The 12,497-nt window shown below is 39.4% G+C and overlaps 2 protein-coding genes across 4 annotated transcripts in view; one reads left to right on the top strand and one right to left on the bottom strand.

Annotated features, from left to right (window-relative positions):
- DTL (denticleless E3 ubiquitin protein ligase homolog) overlaps positions 1–8,559 on the bottom strand; it is a 60,791-nt gene extending 52,232 nt beyond the window's left edge. For 2 of the 3 annotated variants that reach the window (XR_014246875.1, XM_082399934.1), the window contains exons 1-5: positions 8,345–8,548; positions 2,942–3,067; positions 2,020–2,118; positions 952–1,013; positions 747–867 (exon numbers count right to left, since the gene is read on the bottom strand). Coding sequence is in view for 2 of the 3 variants with exons in the window: in XM_082399934.1 (XP_082256060.1) it covers positions 747–867; positions 952–1,013; positions 2,020–2,118; positions 2,942–3,067; positions 8,345–8,396 (460 nt within the window). In the remaining variant the exon portion in view is untranslated. Of the gene's footprint in view, positions 1–746; positions 868–951; positions 1,014–2,019; positions 2,119–2,941; positions 3,068–8,344 lie in introns of all 3 variants that reach the window. The other variant, XM_082399933.1, reaches the window with a different exon arrangement.
- Positions 8,560–8,659: 100 nt separating this feature from the next.
- Positions 8,660–12,497, top strand: part of INTS7 (integrator complex subunit 7) — an 88,211-nt gene continuing 84,373 nt past the window's right edge. The window contains exon 1 of the mRNA XM_082399752.1: positions 8,660–8,944. Within this exon, the coding sequence (XP_082255878.1) occupies positions 8,851–8,944 (94 nt within the window). The 5' untranslated portion in view covers positions 8,660–8,850. The remainder of the gene's footprint in view (positions 8,945–12,497) is intronic.

Raw genomic sequence — 12,497 nt, 5'->3', positions numbered from 1 at the left:
ATTCTGAGATTAAAATCAGATTGATCAGCCACTTCTTTGAGATGAATGTTTGTTGTCTCACTCTTATTTAGTGAGAAACAAATGGAGGAAGGAGAAAAGAAAACAAAAAAACAGAAATGAAGAGCTCATTAAGATACCCCTGCTAAGTTTTTCCCTGGCTACTATAGTACTGGTCTGTATTATAGCCGTCTTTAAATCTTCCTTCTCCCTTCTCCATTATAATAGTTAATATAGAAAGATTAATTGTGAGTAAATAACAGTTGAAAACATACCAGGGAACTGGGCCATTTAAAGTAATTATGTGGTAAATTTTTTAGGTAAAGAATCATGTCCAGTTTATCAGGTTTCCCACCCAGCCTCATACTCCATTTAAATTTTACAAGTAGAGTTAAAGTAACTATTTTACAAATGGAGTTAATCAGTGTCCAGTACAGGCTTCGACCTCAAAGGCCACTCAAAGTTGAACAGAGGGATTGTGGCTATTTGTGAATTTTTACCTTATCTGCAAGATTATAGAAAAAAATTCTCTGAAGACACTTTCAGGGACAAGCTGGAAATAATATCCATTAGAATGGGACTAAAATCCAACTTAATATCATTGAGGTTTCCAAGTCATATTAAGAATCGATCATCTACGTAGGTAAAGGAGCATCTTTGACAGGGGAAAGGGTGGAAACAATTACAGCTTACTATTACTTCACCATGAAAGAGGTTAAGGAGATGAAAGAGGGTAAGCATATACCTACCTTTCTCAAACTTAGAAAAGGCAACTGACTTGAGGCTGCACTGATGACCTTTGCATGTTCCAATCAGCTCACCAGCTTTTACATCCCAAAATTTGGCTGTTTGATCACCTGCTGCTGTAACCTTTCAAAAATAAGGTTTCACAGTTTAATAAAGCAACCCTTTACCAGTGTTTACCCAGATCCCAATAAAATGAAAGTCACTTACAAGCTTAAGTTCACCAGGGACCCAGGCCAGGTCAAAGACAGCATTCCAGTGAGCCATCCATTCTAAACAAAGAAAATGGTGAAATGTGAACTGTCTAAACTATGTCTTGTGGTAGCCATACCAATAGCAGTTGAAGTGCCTTGACAGCTGTAGTGAAAACATCAGTGGTCAGCACACTAAGGTCCATGGGCCAAAGAGAATCTGTGGACTTGCACACATAGCACATTCCCTTCATTACCCCATAAAACTACCGTTTGATATCAGATTGTTTTCCATGAGGGTATATGTTCTCTAAAATGGAATCTTTATGAAACATTCTCAAAAATCTTCATCATGCTCTCTGAATGGAGTTTAAAGTACTTTGGTTTGACATTCAAAATTCTGCTCGCTTTGGCCGTATCTCTTACTGTTCTCTGTATATCCTATTCCAACCAAACCGGAGCGCTCCCTATATGCTCATTATATCCTATGGTTTCCTATCTCTAGGCTTTTACTAATGCTTTTCTCTCCACCTGGAATAGTGTCCTATTCCACCTCCACAGGTCTAAATACCACAGTCTGCCTCAAATGTTCCATCCTTCATGAAAAATTTTCCTCACCTTCTTTGATACGTAAGAGCTCTTTGTGACACCTGTGGCGTTTTCTTTGTATTTCCTCTACATCATCTATAGCCTTTGTTTTACTTTAGTTACCTCAACACTTGACTTACTAGTTCCAGATTATTACCTTCCTAAGGTCAGTAGAACTTTGCCTTATGTATGGAAGATGTTTGTTCAATATAAATATTTTAAAGCAACATTTCCCCACATTAAGTATAATATAACAAATTTTAATTTTTTAAAAGAAAAACTGTTTTTAATCCTAAAATGTATTTTTCTTAACTTTCAGTAAAGGCTTTGCTGCTGTTAACAGTTATTGACAGAAAGGCAGTCCACCATTTACTTTCAGCCTGGCCCCTAAACAGGCTTAATCAGAAGTGAGTATCACTGAGAATTTATTCAAATAGCAACTTCCTTGAGGCTTTATGAATTTAAAATGTTCAAACAAATATTTTAGACCCCGACTTACCTTTGACGCACTTCTTTCTACTGGTTTGTGATTCTGTGTTATATAACCTAACGAAGCCTTCTTCATTGGCAACTGCTAGTATATGCTCCATATTGGGAGCTAAATAAGAAATAAAGAATAAAATATATAAAGAGTAACAAAAAAATTTAAAGCTGAGTTTAAATCTATATAAACAACATAATATAAATTAACTGAATAGCTACAATCTATTTGAAAAGAGGTAAGATGATCCTACCCAAATAGCATCTGCTATGGTAGAGAGGTTTTTCTGAATTAAAGATGGCTTAAAATTTGCCGTAATACCTAATTCAGTAAGTGACTCAAAAACACCAATCCTCAAATAATCTCTTATTTAAAGAAGGGCTGAATAAAGCATGGTAATTAAACAAAACAAAAGTGGTACTGGCCAATAGCAAATAAAAGCATATGATATAGGCATGGCAAATAAAAGCATACGATACAGGCCACCAGCAGGCTGAACCTATTAATTTTATATTCCCTTTTCACAATTTTTTACTTTTCCTTTCTTAAACTTTTAACAGCAGGGACAAGTACTCTATTTCTGTTAATATGTTCCCCAATGCATTGTAGAAAGAGACAGATTCAATCAGGTCAAAAGGGGCAAAAGTTTTCATGATGGCTGAACCTTTGCAACCCTTTCCTGATATCAGTTAAAAAAACAAACAAACAAACAAACAAAAATGGTGCTATAAGAATCTTATCCCTTAGCAGAAATATGTAATTATGCATAGAGATTAAGAAAAGTCTATTTCATAAATCAGGGGAGAACAGTTATTAGAAAAACTCTATCATCTATCTAATTTACTTTTTCTTGAAAGGGAGACACCCCAAGATATTTTCCCTCTGAAGAGTGAAATAGATCATTTCTGACCAAACCTAGCTTATACAGTAATTCCCTTACCGGAAGAGAAGGTGCATCCAAAAGGAGGAACTGGGGCTCCTGTTTCTCCATAAGAAGTGTGCTCATCATTATAGTTGCACTGATAACCAGTAAGAAGGGACTGTAGAGGGTATTGTGAAGACCATCCTAAGGTAAGACAAAATTCCTTATAGAGTTCCAATATATCACATTTCAGTACTTTTTACAAATGCAGAGGTTATAAATTCATTTCTAAAAACTTTATATACTTAAGTATAGATCCACTCATTATCCATGGCCCTCTAGAACACAGTTTCAGGTATTTTCCTAAGGGGTCCTAAGGAAAAAATGAAAGAGCAATCTCAGCTTCTGATGAGATACAGCTTTGGACTTATCACCTTAAATGGAGACTCTTGCCAATACATTTAAGACTGCAAGAAACAAGTGGCCTTTGCACATTAGAAAAGATCTTACCCCTTCCCCCATCCTTTGGTGACAATCACAAAACACAACCACAAAGACTACCACAGCCATTAAAACTGCCATTCTCGTCAATTAAAATTTTATGTTTTCAGAGTTTTAAAATCATTACTGCAAACTCAAGTTACCAGCAACATCACACATAAGCCAATGGTCAGAGAGTTAAAGGAAATAAGGTATGTCAATGTGCCTACTGTAGCCCCTAGTATACGAGAGAGGAAGAAATTCAAGGTGGAGGGAAAGTTTATTCCGCTTGGGTCAGAAAGCTGATGTGTACTATGGTCCTAAAATAGTAAACCATCTTGGGGTTTCCCTGGTGGCGCAGTGGTTGAGAATCGGCCTGCTAATGGGTCAGAAAGCTGATGTGTACTATGGTCCTAAAATAGTAAACCATCTTGGGGTTTCCCTGGTGGCGCAGTGGTTGAGAATCGGCCTGCTAATGCAGGGCACACGGGTTCGAGCCCTGGTCTGGGAAGATCCCACGTGCCGCGGAGCAACTAGGCCCATGAGCCACAACTACTGAGCCTGCGCGTCTGGAGCCTGTGCTCCACAACAAGAGAGGCCACGATAGTGAGAGGCCTGCGCATTGCAATGAAGAGTGGCCCCCACTCGCCGCAACTAGAGAAAGCCCTCGCACAGAAACGAAGACCCAACACAGCTAAAAATAAATAAATAAATTAATTAATTAAAAAAAATAGTAAACCATCTTGATTTGTTTTATCATTTTGATATGTGGGTCAACATATTTTAAATATATAAAAGAAACATTCATTCAATATATAGTTACTGAGAACCAAATGTTTAGTAAGCATGGGAGGAAACAATGAAGTTACAACCTAGAGAGCTGTCTAAATAATTAACAAACTCATACTTTAGGGTACTTTCAATTCTCACTTTTCATAAAAAAATACCATTTGGAGAAGACATCTTAGCCTGATATAACCTCAGACAAATCTGGTTTTGCATGTTCATAGAAATAACCTGAAGAAATGCAAACGAGGCAAATAAATTCAACCCAGATTTAGTAATTATTCCTGGGGGTATTACCTTAAGGCCAGATACGATTGTAAACAAGCCATTAAAGACCACTAAAAGAAGAATATGAATACAATAATTCGTTATGTGGTCGAGTTCACAAATATCCATCTACAGAATGAATTTTAAAACAAAAGCCTCTGTTCTAAAGTTATATAAACATACACTTGTAGTTTGGGATTAAAAAAAACAAAACCAAAAACTAATGATCACAACTCATGAATTCAAAAGGAATCTTGAACAATTTAAGTGGAACTGAAGATGATAAGCTCTGGAGACCTAAATTCTTTACAATTAAACAGTGACCCCTCAACTCTGTCTCATTGCCTACAAACTATATCCAAACACCAACAAATGGCCTAATGTGGCTTAGTAACTGGTCCCTATTTACCCCTCCACCTCTGTGATTGTGACAACACACACTTCATGGACAAGCCCCGTAAGCTACTTTTGGATCCTTATTGTTCTATTCTGTTTCCAACATGAGCTTGTAATGCTTTCCCTCACAACACTCATTTGGAAAAGCCTATTATTTCTTCAACCCACAACTTAAGCCCCTGGGGTTACATGCAGATTTTTCAAGGAGAATGAGAGCTGTCGGAGAACTAATTTCCAGATACTCAACTTCCATATATATATATGTATTTCTAAAACTGACCTGTCTACAATGTCGAGGTCGAAGCTTTTCCCCCTCTTCATCACTACCTTTCTTCCACTTTTCAAGAAAGGCATTTCCATGACCCAATCTTATACCTTGCGTTGACTCAAGGTACAAAAACTCCTGGGACCCCATTGAGACAACTGGATAACTCCTTTAATAAAGGCATCATAAACACCCAAATCCATCTCTTTAAAACATAGACTTTCAATAAATTTTTATTTTGCTTAATTATTTATTGAAATTAGTAATCCATATTGTTTTGATCAACGACATACTACTAAAAATAGTAATGATAGGTCAACCCAGAAGAAACTTTTAACATTTAGAGCTTTATGATCACAGAAAACATCAACTTAAACATATTTTTTTACACAGAGAAATAAGATAGCGTAATCAATAAAATGACGTTTCAAGCTTAAAATCAAATCACATTAAGATAAATTCTGTAGGAGAAATAAAGTGGTAATAAGCTCAAGGGGAAAAAACAACTATGTAGAATATCTAGCAGTTAGAATTAGTTCATACTTTTTAAAAATGATTGATGTGATTATTAAATCACTACAGTATTTACAGTCTATTAGATACATTTTAAAGACTGATGTAGCAGTAGCATTTTTATTTAAAAAGATCATCACTCACAATATGGCCAGAGATGACATCCTTTGCATCTGTTTAAACTTATGATAAAAACTTTCAGATACCAATTTAAAAATACACAGAAGAGTAATCAGTTTCCATTTCAGAAAGATCATTGGCAGCAATGTGGAGGATAAACTGGAAAGAGGGAAACTAAGAGGCCATTTGGGAGACTTGTTACAGTTCAGACAAGAACGTATTATGGCCCAACCTAGGGAAATAGAATGGTAAGCATAGGACAGCTCCAAGATAGGGTGAAGAGGCAAAATCAGTGGGGATACCGAGGAGGAAGGATTAGAGATTTTAAGGGGACTTCTCTGAATGCGTATCTTGAGGAAAATGGAGGAATTCTGATTGACTCTCAGGTTTCTGACTGTGAAGACCAGTTTAAAATAATGAGACCATTTCCTAAAATAGGTAATACAGCAGGTTTGGGGAAAAAGTGAGTTCGGTTTTGGGTATTTGAGTTTGAGATGCTTACAGGACTGACCATCTGAATGAAGATGCTCATACAACTCTTACAGGAATGGATGTAAAGTATAGGGAATGGAAGGTTGCAGGTAGTAGTAGAAAAAAACCCTGGTTACAGCTATGATCACCCATGGGAGTAGGTAGAAATAGAAAAGGGGCCTAGGATGGAACACCCTCATGGAAGGGGAAAGAAGAAGATGGTCCTATAAAGTTCAGTGCATTATATATAACAATGAATGAATTTCACTGCCTAACACATAACAACGCATGAGTATTTGGGGGCTCAGGGTGGGCTGTCTCAAAACATGCCACAATGGCATATTGATCATTTTGCATTGAAGTTGCTTGAGAAGCAGCTGACACAAGAAGGAAACTCTGACCTCCCTGTCTCCCTGAAAAGCAGGAAATAAATCTCTTATGAAAGGTGCACTCCTTGCAACTGGAGGTAGAAGGTCACCCTAATCCGTCAGAGATTGGGAATTCAGAGCCAAGAAGCCTGTGTAAACAAACCTTGTTACTTCTTTTATTTTACTACCTGAAGCCCAAACTCTGTTTAGATTCTTCACTTAGTAAGTATCCCAAACCTAAGTTTCTTTGTCCTGTCAATTCCTCACAAGTACATTGGTTTTTTTTTTTTTTTTGTCTGAAAAGTATAAAAGCTGCCTTGCTTTGGCCATTTCTTAGTCCCATTTCTATGAGACCTCCATGTACATGAATTAAAATTTGTTTTTCTCTTGCTAATCTGTCTTGTGTCAATTTTATTATTAGTGCAGCCATAAATACTCAAGAGGGGTAGAGGGGAAAATTTACCCCTCCCTGATAAGTATTTGTGAATGAGAGAGAAAAGGGAAGTAGACAGACAGAATGTAGAATTAGGAGAAAATCTGTTACAAAACAAAGGCTACACAGTTTGCTCCAAGTCACACAGATTCAGTAAGGAGTGGAGGTGGAATTAAACCTCAGGAAGTTTAACTCCAAAGACAGAGATCATAACTACCATGCTGTACTGACACTCATGACAGAGGATAGAGAAGTATCTTAAGCAAGGTCACAGGAGAGACAGAAAGAGAAGCATTTAGAGTATAACTTAAAGACTGTCTAAGAGGTAAGGATGGTAGGGTTTTAGATTGGAGGCAGGAAGTGGAGGAACTACTCCCCAGTCTCCTTCTCAATATCCTTCTCCTAGACCTATGCCTTAAATACAAAAAGTTCACTTCTCACATTATTTTCTTCCTGTTTTCCACATGGCTTCAAGCGGAAAGACCTAGTCCATCTTTAAATGAATGAGATTTCATTTGCAGCCAAGCTTAGTCTGGGTAGTAATTCCCTTATCAGAAACTTACCAGAAAGTTTCAGGTTGATGACACCCAAACCTAAGCTCAAAATTCTTATTGCCAATGTTTTAACCTAAGGAACTTCAAGAACTGGAGAGAATAAATCAGATATCTATGCACTAACATGGAAGTATTTCCAAGTTTTACCGTTAAGGAAACAAAACATTTTTATCCCATTTCTGTAAATAACAATACTTATTACCTCTGGCATTGAAGAACACTTGGAATAAAATACTTCAGTCTATTAATAATGGTCATTTCTGGGAAATGTGCTTATGGGCATTTTTCGCTCTATAACTACGAGTTTTTATGCCCATGTATTAATCAGGAGGAAAAAATTCTGACCATGCTAGAAGCAGATGTTCTGTCTTCTCTGCTTGACTGAGTTCCTTAACAGCGGGTCATAGTCACCGGTATATATAGCAAAGAGTAGGGCTCACTAAGGTTCCACAACAAATGAATGAATTAATCAATGAATACGAGTCTTGACGATCTCACATAGCTGTTGAGAAAACCACACATACTCCAATGAACGCGTTTTCCAGTTAATGTGCAAAACAGGCATAGCCGTAATGGAGGCCAGTTAACTCAGCGTCCCTCCCTCCATCAGCCTACACTACAATTGAAAAAATCCCGATTACGACTAAAAGTGTCTCGAGAGCACGAAAGTGCAGCTTTTTTCAGTACTCTTCGCTAACATGAACTCACTCTGGCTGTGGGAGAACTCGGCGGCTGGGAAACAGAACTGGAGTCGGCGTTGGTCCGAGGTGTTGTTCGGGGGGAGGTGAATCCCGCCGGCAACAGGCAGCGGTTAGGGCCGTTACTCACCATTTCTCGGGACGCCAAACTGGGGCTGACGGAGTACCGAATTGAAGAGCATCTGGGCCGGAGGAAAACTTTCAACTGAGGGAGAAGCCGTGGAAATGCCCCCAGATTCAGCAGAAATCTTATGTGGCGTCCCTTAGAACACGACTAGTTATTGCCTCCAACTCCCGCCACCGTAAGCCCCGGCCACCAAACTCCCCGCCAAACTGACGTCACGCCCTCTGATTGGCTCCCGCCGCGGCGTCCGGGCGCGTCCGAGTCACTTCCCCCTTCGAATCCCCGCCTCCTTTTCTCCCAGCCGCGGGAACCTAGAGTTCCTGAGCTCCCTGAGCGCCTGCGCGGGGGGCCGCAGAGGCGCTGGCGAACGGCTGGGAGACCAGGGAGCATGCGTAACACGGCTTGACAGAGCGCGGAGGAAAAATCCGCGAGAAGGTGGTGGAGGAAGATGGCGGTGCTGGGGCAGAGTTTGCAATGTTTCTGAATAGGCTAGTCGAGTAACTATTCGGGTCATGGCGTCAAACTCAACTAAGTCTTTTCTGGCAGATGCCGGCTATGGCGAACAGGAGCTGGATGCTAACTCTGCCCTTATGGAATTAGACAAAGGTATTCGAAAGAGCGGGCTGAGCGGGTGAAACGCATGTGGGGGGAAGTGGCGCCCCCAGGCGGTGGTAGCCTCGAGCGAAGCCGGGAAGGCGCATGCGCCTATCCTCCCTGGGCGGGGGCGGGGGCGGGGGCGGGGGCGAGGGCGGGGGCGGGGGCTGGCGCTGGCGCCCGTGCTTTTGGTGAGTCCAGGGCTTTTGCCGCTTTGCGAGATTGCCAGGGAATTGCAGCGTTGCTAGATTGGCCTCGTACAGGTGAAAAAGTAGCGAGTGGGGCCGTTTTGACCACTTGAGGGCAGTCTCCCGATTTTCTAAGCAGTTTCTAAAAATGATAAATTGAAATTGTGAAATTATTTTTCAGTATGTTAAGTTGAGACCAGGTCTTCACCAAGAGTGCTGAATAATAATCTTGTACCGACTTACAACGATTCATGTGATTTCTGTAACTCTTACCTGCCGGTTATTAGGCAGGTTAAAAATAGGGCCAAGACCATCCGAAAATCAGAGCCCCTGCTCATTCTCTGCAGACGGATTCCACGAGTTCTATTTCCTTACGGGAGTTGGAGTGGTGGGAGCTTGGTGTAGTAGTAGGAGCTTTGGATAGACTGAGTTGAATTCTCATATCGTTCATTTTATGATCATGGACAGGTCACCTAAGTTAACCTAAGTTAACCTAACCTTGGTTTTTTTTTCTGTGCAAAGTGGGTAAAGTACCATTGAGCTAGCAAGATTGTTGTAAATATTGTGATATAATGGTATGCAAAAGAAGCCTTTATTAAATGCAAAAGAGATTTGCCTTCTTTCTTAGATATGGATGTGGGAGGCAAGGGCAAATACTTGTCAGTAAAGAACTCAAGTATTAAAATGAAACCTTTGTTTTCAGTGTACTTAAATGATTTTTATTGAATGGGGAACCATTTTGCCACCTGGTATACAGTTAAGTTTTAATTAACTACAACCAATGTGTAATATATTAAGAACTAGAGGTTAGAAGGATTTTTCTTAAAGTCCACTTTGAGCCACTTCCCAGCTCTCCGACTTGACACTATCTTATACTTTTTGGGGACTCTTTATTTTGTTTGTTTTTTAACCTGTAAACATTTACAGCAGGTTCGTCTAGATAAGAGTTTCTCAGACTTTTTAAAAAAGCTTTTAACTCCTTTTGATCAACATAAAAATGCCACAGCACTCCAATGAGATATTCCTTTGGTTGAGTCACAGTATCTTTAGTGCAGGTCCATCAGCCAAGAAAATGATGTTGAGCTTTGATTTCTCAACAAATCTATGGGGACTTTTCCCTCTAAAATATAAAGTCATAACATTAAATGTGTTTTTTATGCACTACATAATCTTTTCCTCCCCATTCTGATATTTCCTTCCTTATTACCCTCTTAAGAGTTGCAGGTCTGGATATCTAATATTCCTACTAATTCTGTAAAGACATTTTCTACCACTGTGGTCCAGGTGGACTCATCCCATAATGACAGTAGAGCAGTGGTGTGGAACAGAATTGGGATGGGACTTTGAAGAAATGAGAAATCTAGAAGTGTTTAATTCCGAAAAACTTGCAGTTATAGTAAGAAAAAATATAACACAATTTTTCCTACTTAAAAATTGAAATAGGAATATTTCAGATCTGTAAGAAATATATAGGTGGCTATTGAGTGGTAAACCAGGTGTCTGTCCTAGATGCTAAGTGATGGTGTTAAATCCTCCCAGCAGTGCCTTGGGTGAGTATTTTACAGGTAGAATCTGATGTGGGGTTACTTGAATGCATGGATGCGCCACAGATACTGAGGGACTACTGTAGTGAGGGGGCAGTTGTATCAACAATCCAGGGAGAAGAGAACAGTGGCTTGGGCCAGGGTGGTTACAGTGAGGCTGTGTGAAGTGCTGAGAGTCTGTATATATTTTGAAGGTAGAGCCAACAAGAGTAGCTAATGAACTAGATGAGAATGTGAGAGTTAAGTGGTCAGGAGAAACTCAGAGGTTTTTGGTCTGAGCTACTGGAAGTATGTATTGCCATTTACTGAGCGGATGAAAATCAGATCAGTTTGAGACTGTTAAATTTGAGAGGTCTCTTAGACATCCAGATGGAGATGTTGGGTAGGCAGTTAGATATACAGATGTGATACTTGAACTCCATTATAAAGAAATATCTGTAGCACTAGTGTCAAGAAATACACTTGGGAAATGCTGCCATTTATAATCTGTTATATGTTTATAACCATTGCACTTTGTTCTGAGCATTTTGAGCAAGCATGGCAGTAAGCAACTTGTTTCTGATCTCTCTAGGAATAAATGGATGCTCTTTTAAAGCTGACTTAACTCTGTTCATTTAGGATGTAGTTAGTAACACAGGAAAATCATCATTCATATGATAGCCATTAAGTCATTCAACAAATATTTACTGATCACCTACACTGTGTTAGGCACTCAGACTTGGGGCTATATTAGGGAACAAAACAGCTTTTAGAAGCTCACATGAGGCAGACGGGGCTAGATCAAATACAGCCTTGTTGGGACAAGAAGTTTGGATTTATGCAAAGTGCATTCATTGGGAAGACCTTGAAAGTCTTTAAGCAGAGGACTGACATGGATTGGTTTACATTTTTGAAGGTCACTTTAGCTCCTATGTAGAGGTCTTTTTGCCTTCCCTTTTTTTAAAGTTTTAAGCTGATAACCATGCTGCCTGAGCTGTGAAGACAGAGCAGAGTTAAGTGTCAAATCAAGTATAACTTATGCATATCTGACACATTTCATAATCAATCATTTCTATAATATAGGTATTACAAAGGACATATCTCCCATAAGTTACTCAGTGTAACTTTCCCTAATGTAACTTCTACACTGTCAGTCTGAAGATTTTTAAGTCAGCTGATGAGAAGTTGTCCCAGTGATTTAGGAAAACTTATGCAAGATCTCCTTCACTCTGGGTGAAAAGGAGAGTCTACCTTAAATGACATCACTCAGCCTATCTGCTTTCTGTAAGGTTAGCCTTGTGGGGGGGATGAGATCAAAGAGCAATGGGGAAGGGAGTGGTTTCCCTTTCTTGCACCTGGGCAATGAGAAGGGAGGAAACATAGGGGGTGGAGTTGCTGTCTGAGGTGTTGGTGAACTTAATGTTGCATGGAAAACTTGATGGTATGTTCAATGAAAAAGTTAATTATGAAATAGAAAATTGATGTAAATCAGGACAGCTATCTGTTTTCCCTTAGATGCTGTCACTTCACCTATGTTCCAAAACATCTGAATTCTCAGACTGTGGAAGAGACCACAGGTTGCTTTTACTCTGTCCATATTGGCACAGATGTAGTTGGTATTATGATAAACAAATATGAGGCCCTGTGAGTATCCCCATATCCCCTACTAAAGAGGGAGGTCTCTGCAGCCAAGTTTGTACCAAGTGACTAATTCCAGGCCATAAGTGATTCAGAAGTGGACATGTGACCCACACTGAGTCAATCAAATTCTTTCTCTTGAGAATCTGTACTACCAGACCAAACTTAGTGTGGCAGTATTGAGAAGTGGACCTGTAAGATCATGTAGAATTAAGG

Source organism: Balaenoptera borealis (genome assembly GCF_965194805.1).
Source record: "Balaenoptera borealis genome assembly, chromosome: 1".
NCBI lineage: Eukaryota > Metazoa > Chordata > Mammalia > Artiodactyla > Balaenopteridae > Balaenoptera > Balaenoptera borealis.
This window is presented reverse-complemented; position numbering and strand designations above follow the sequence as displayed.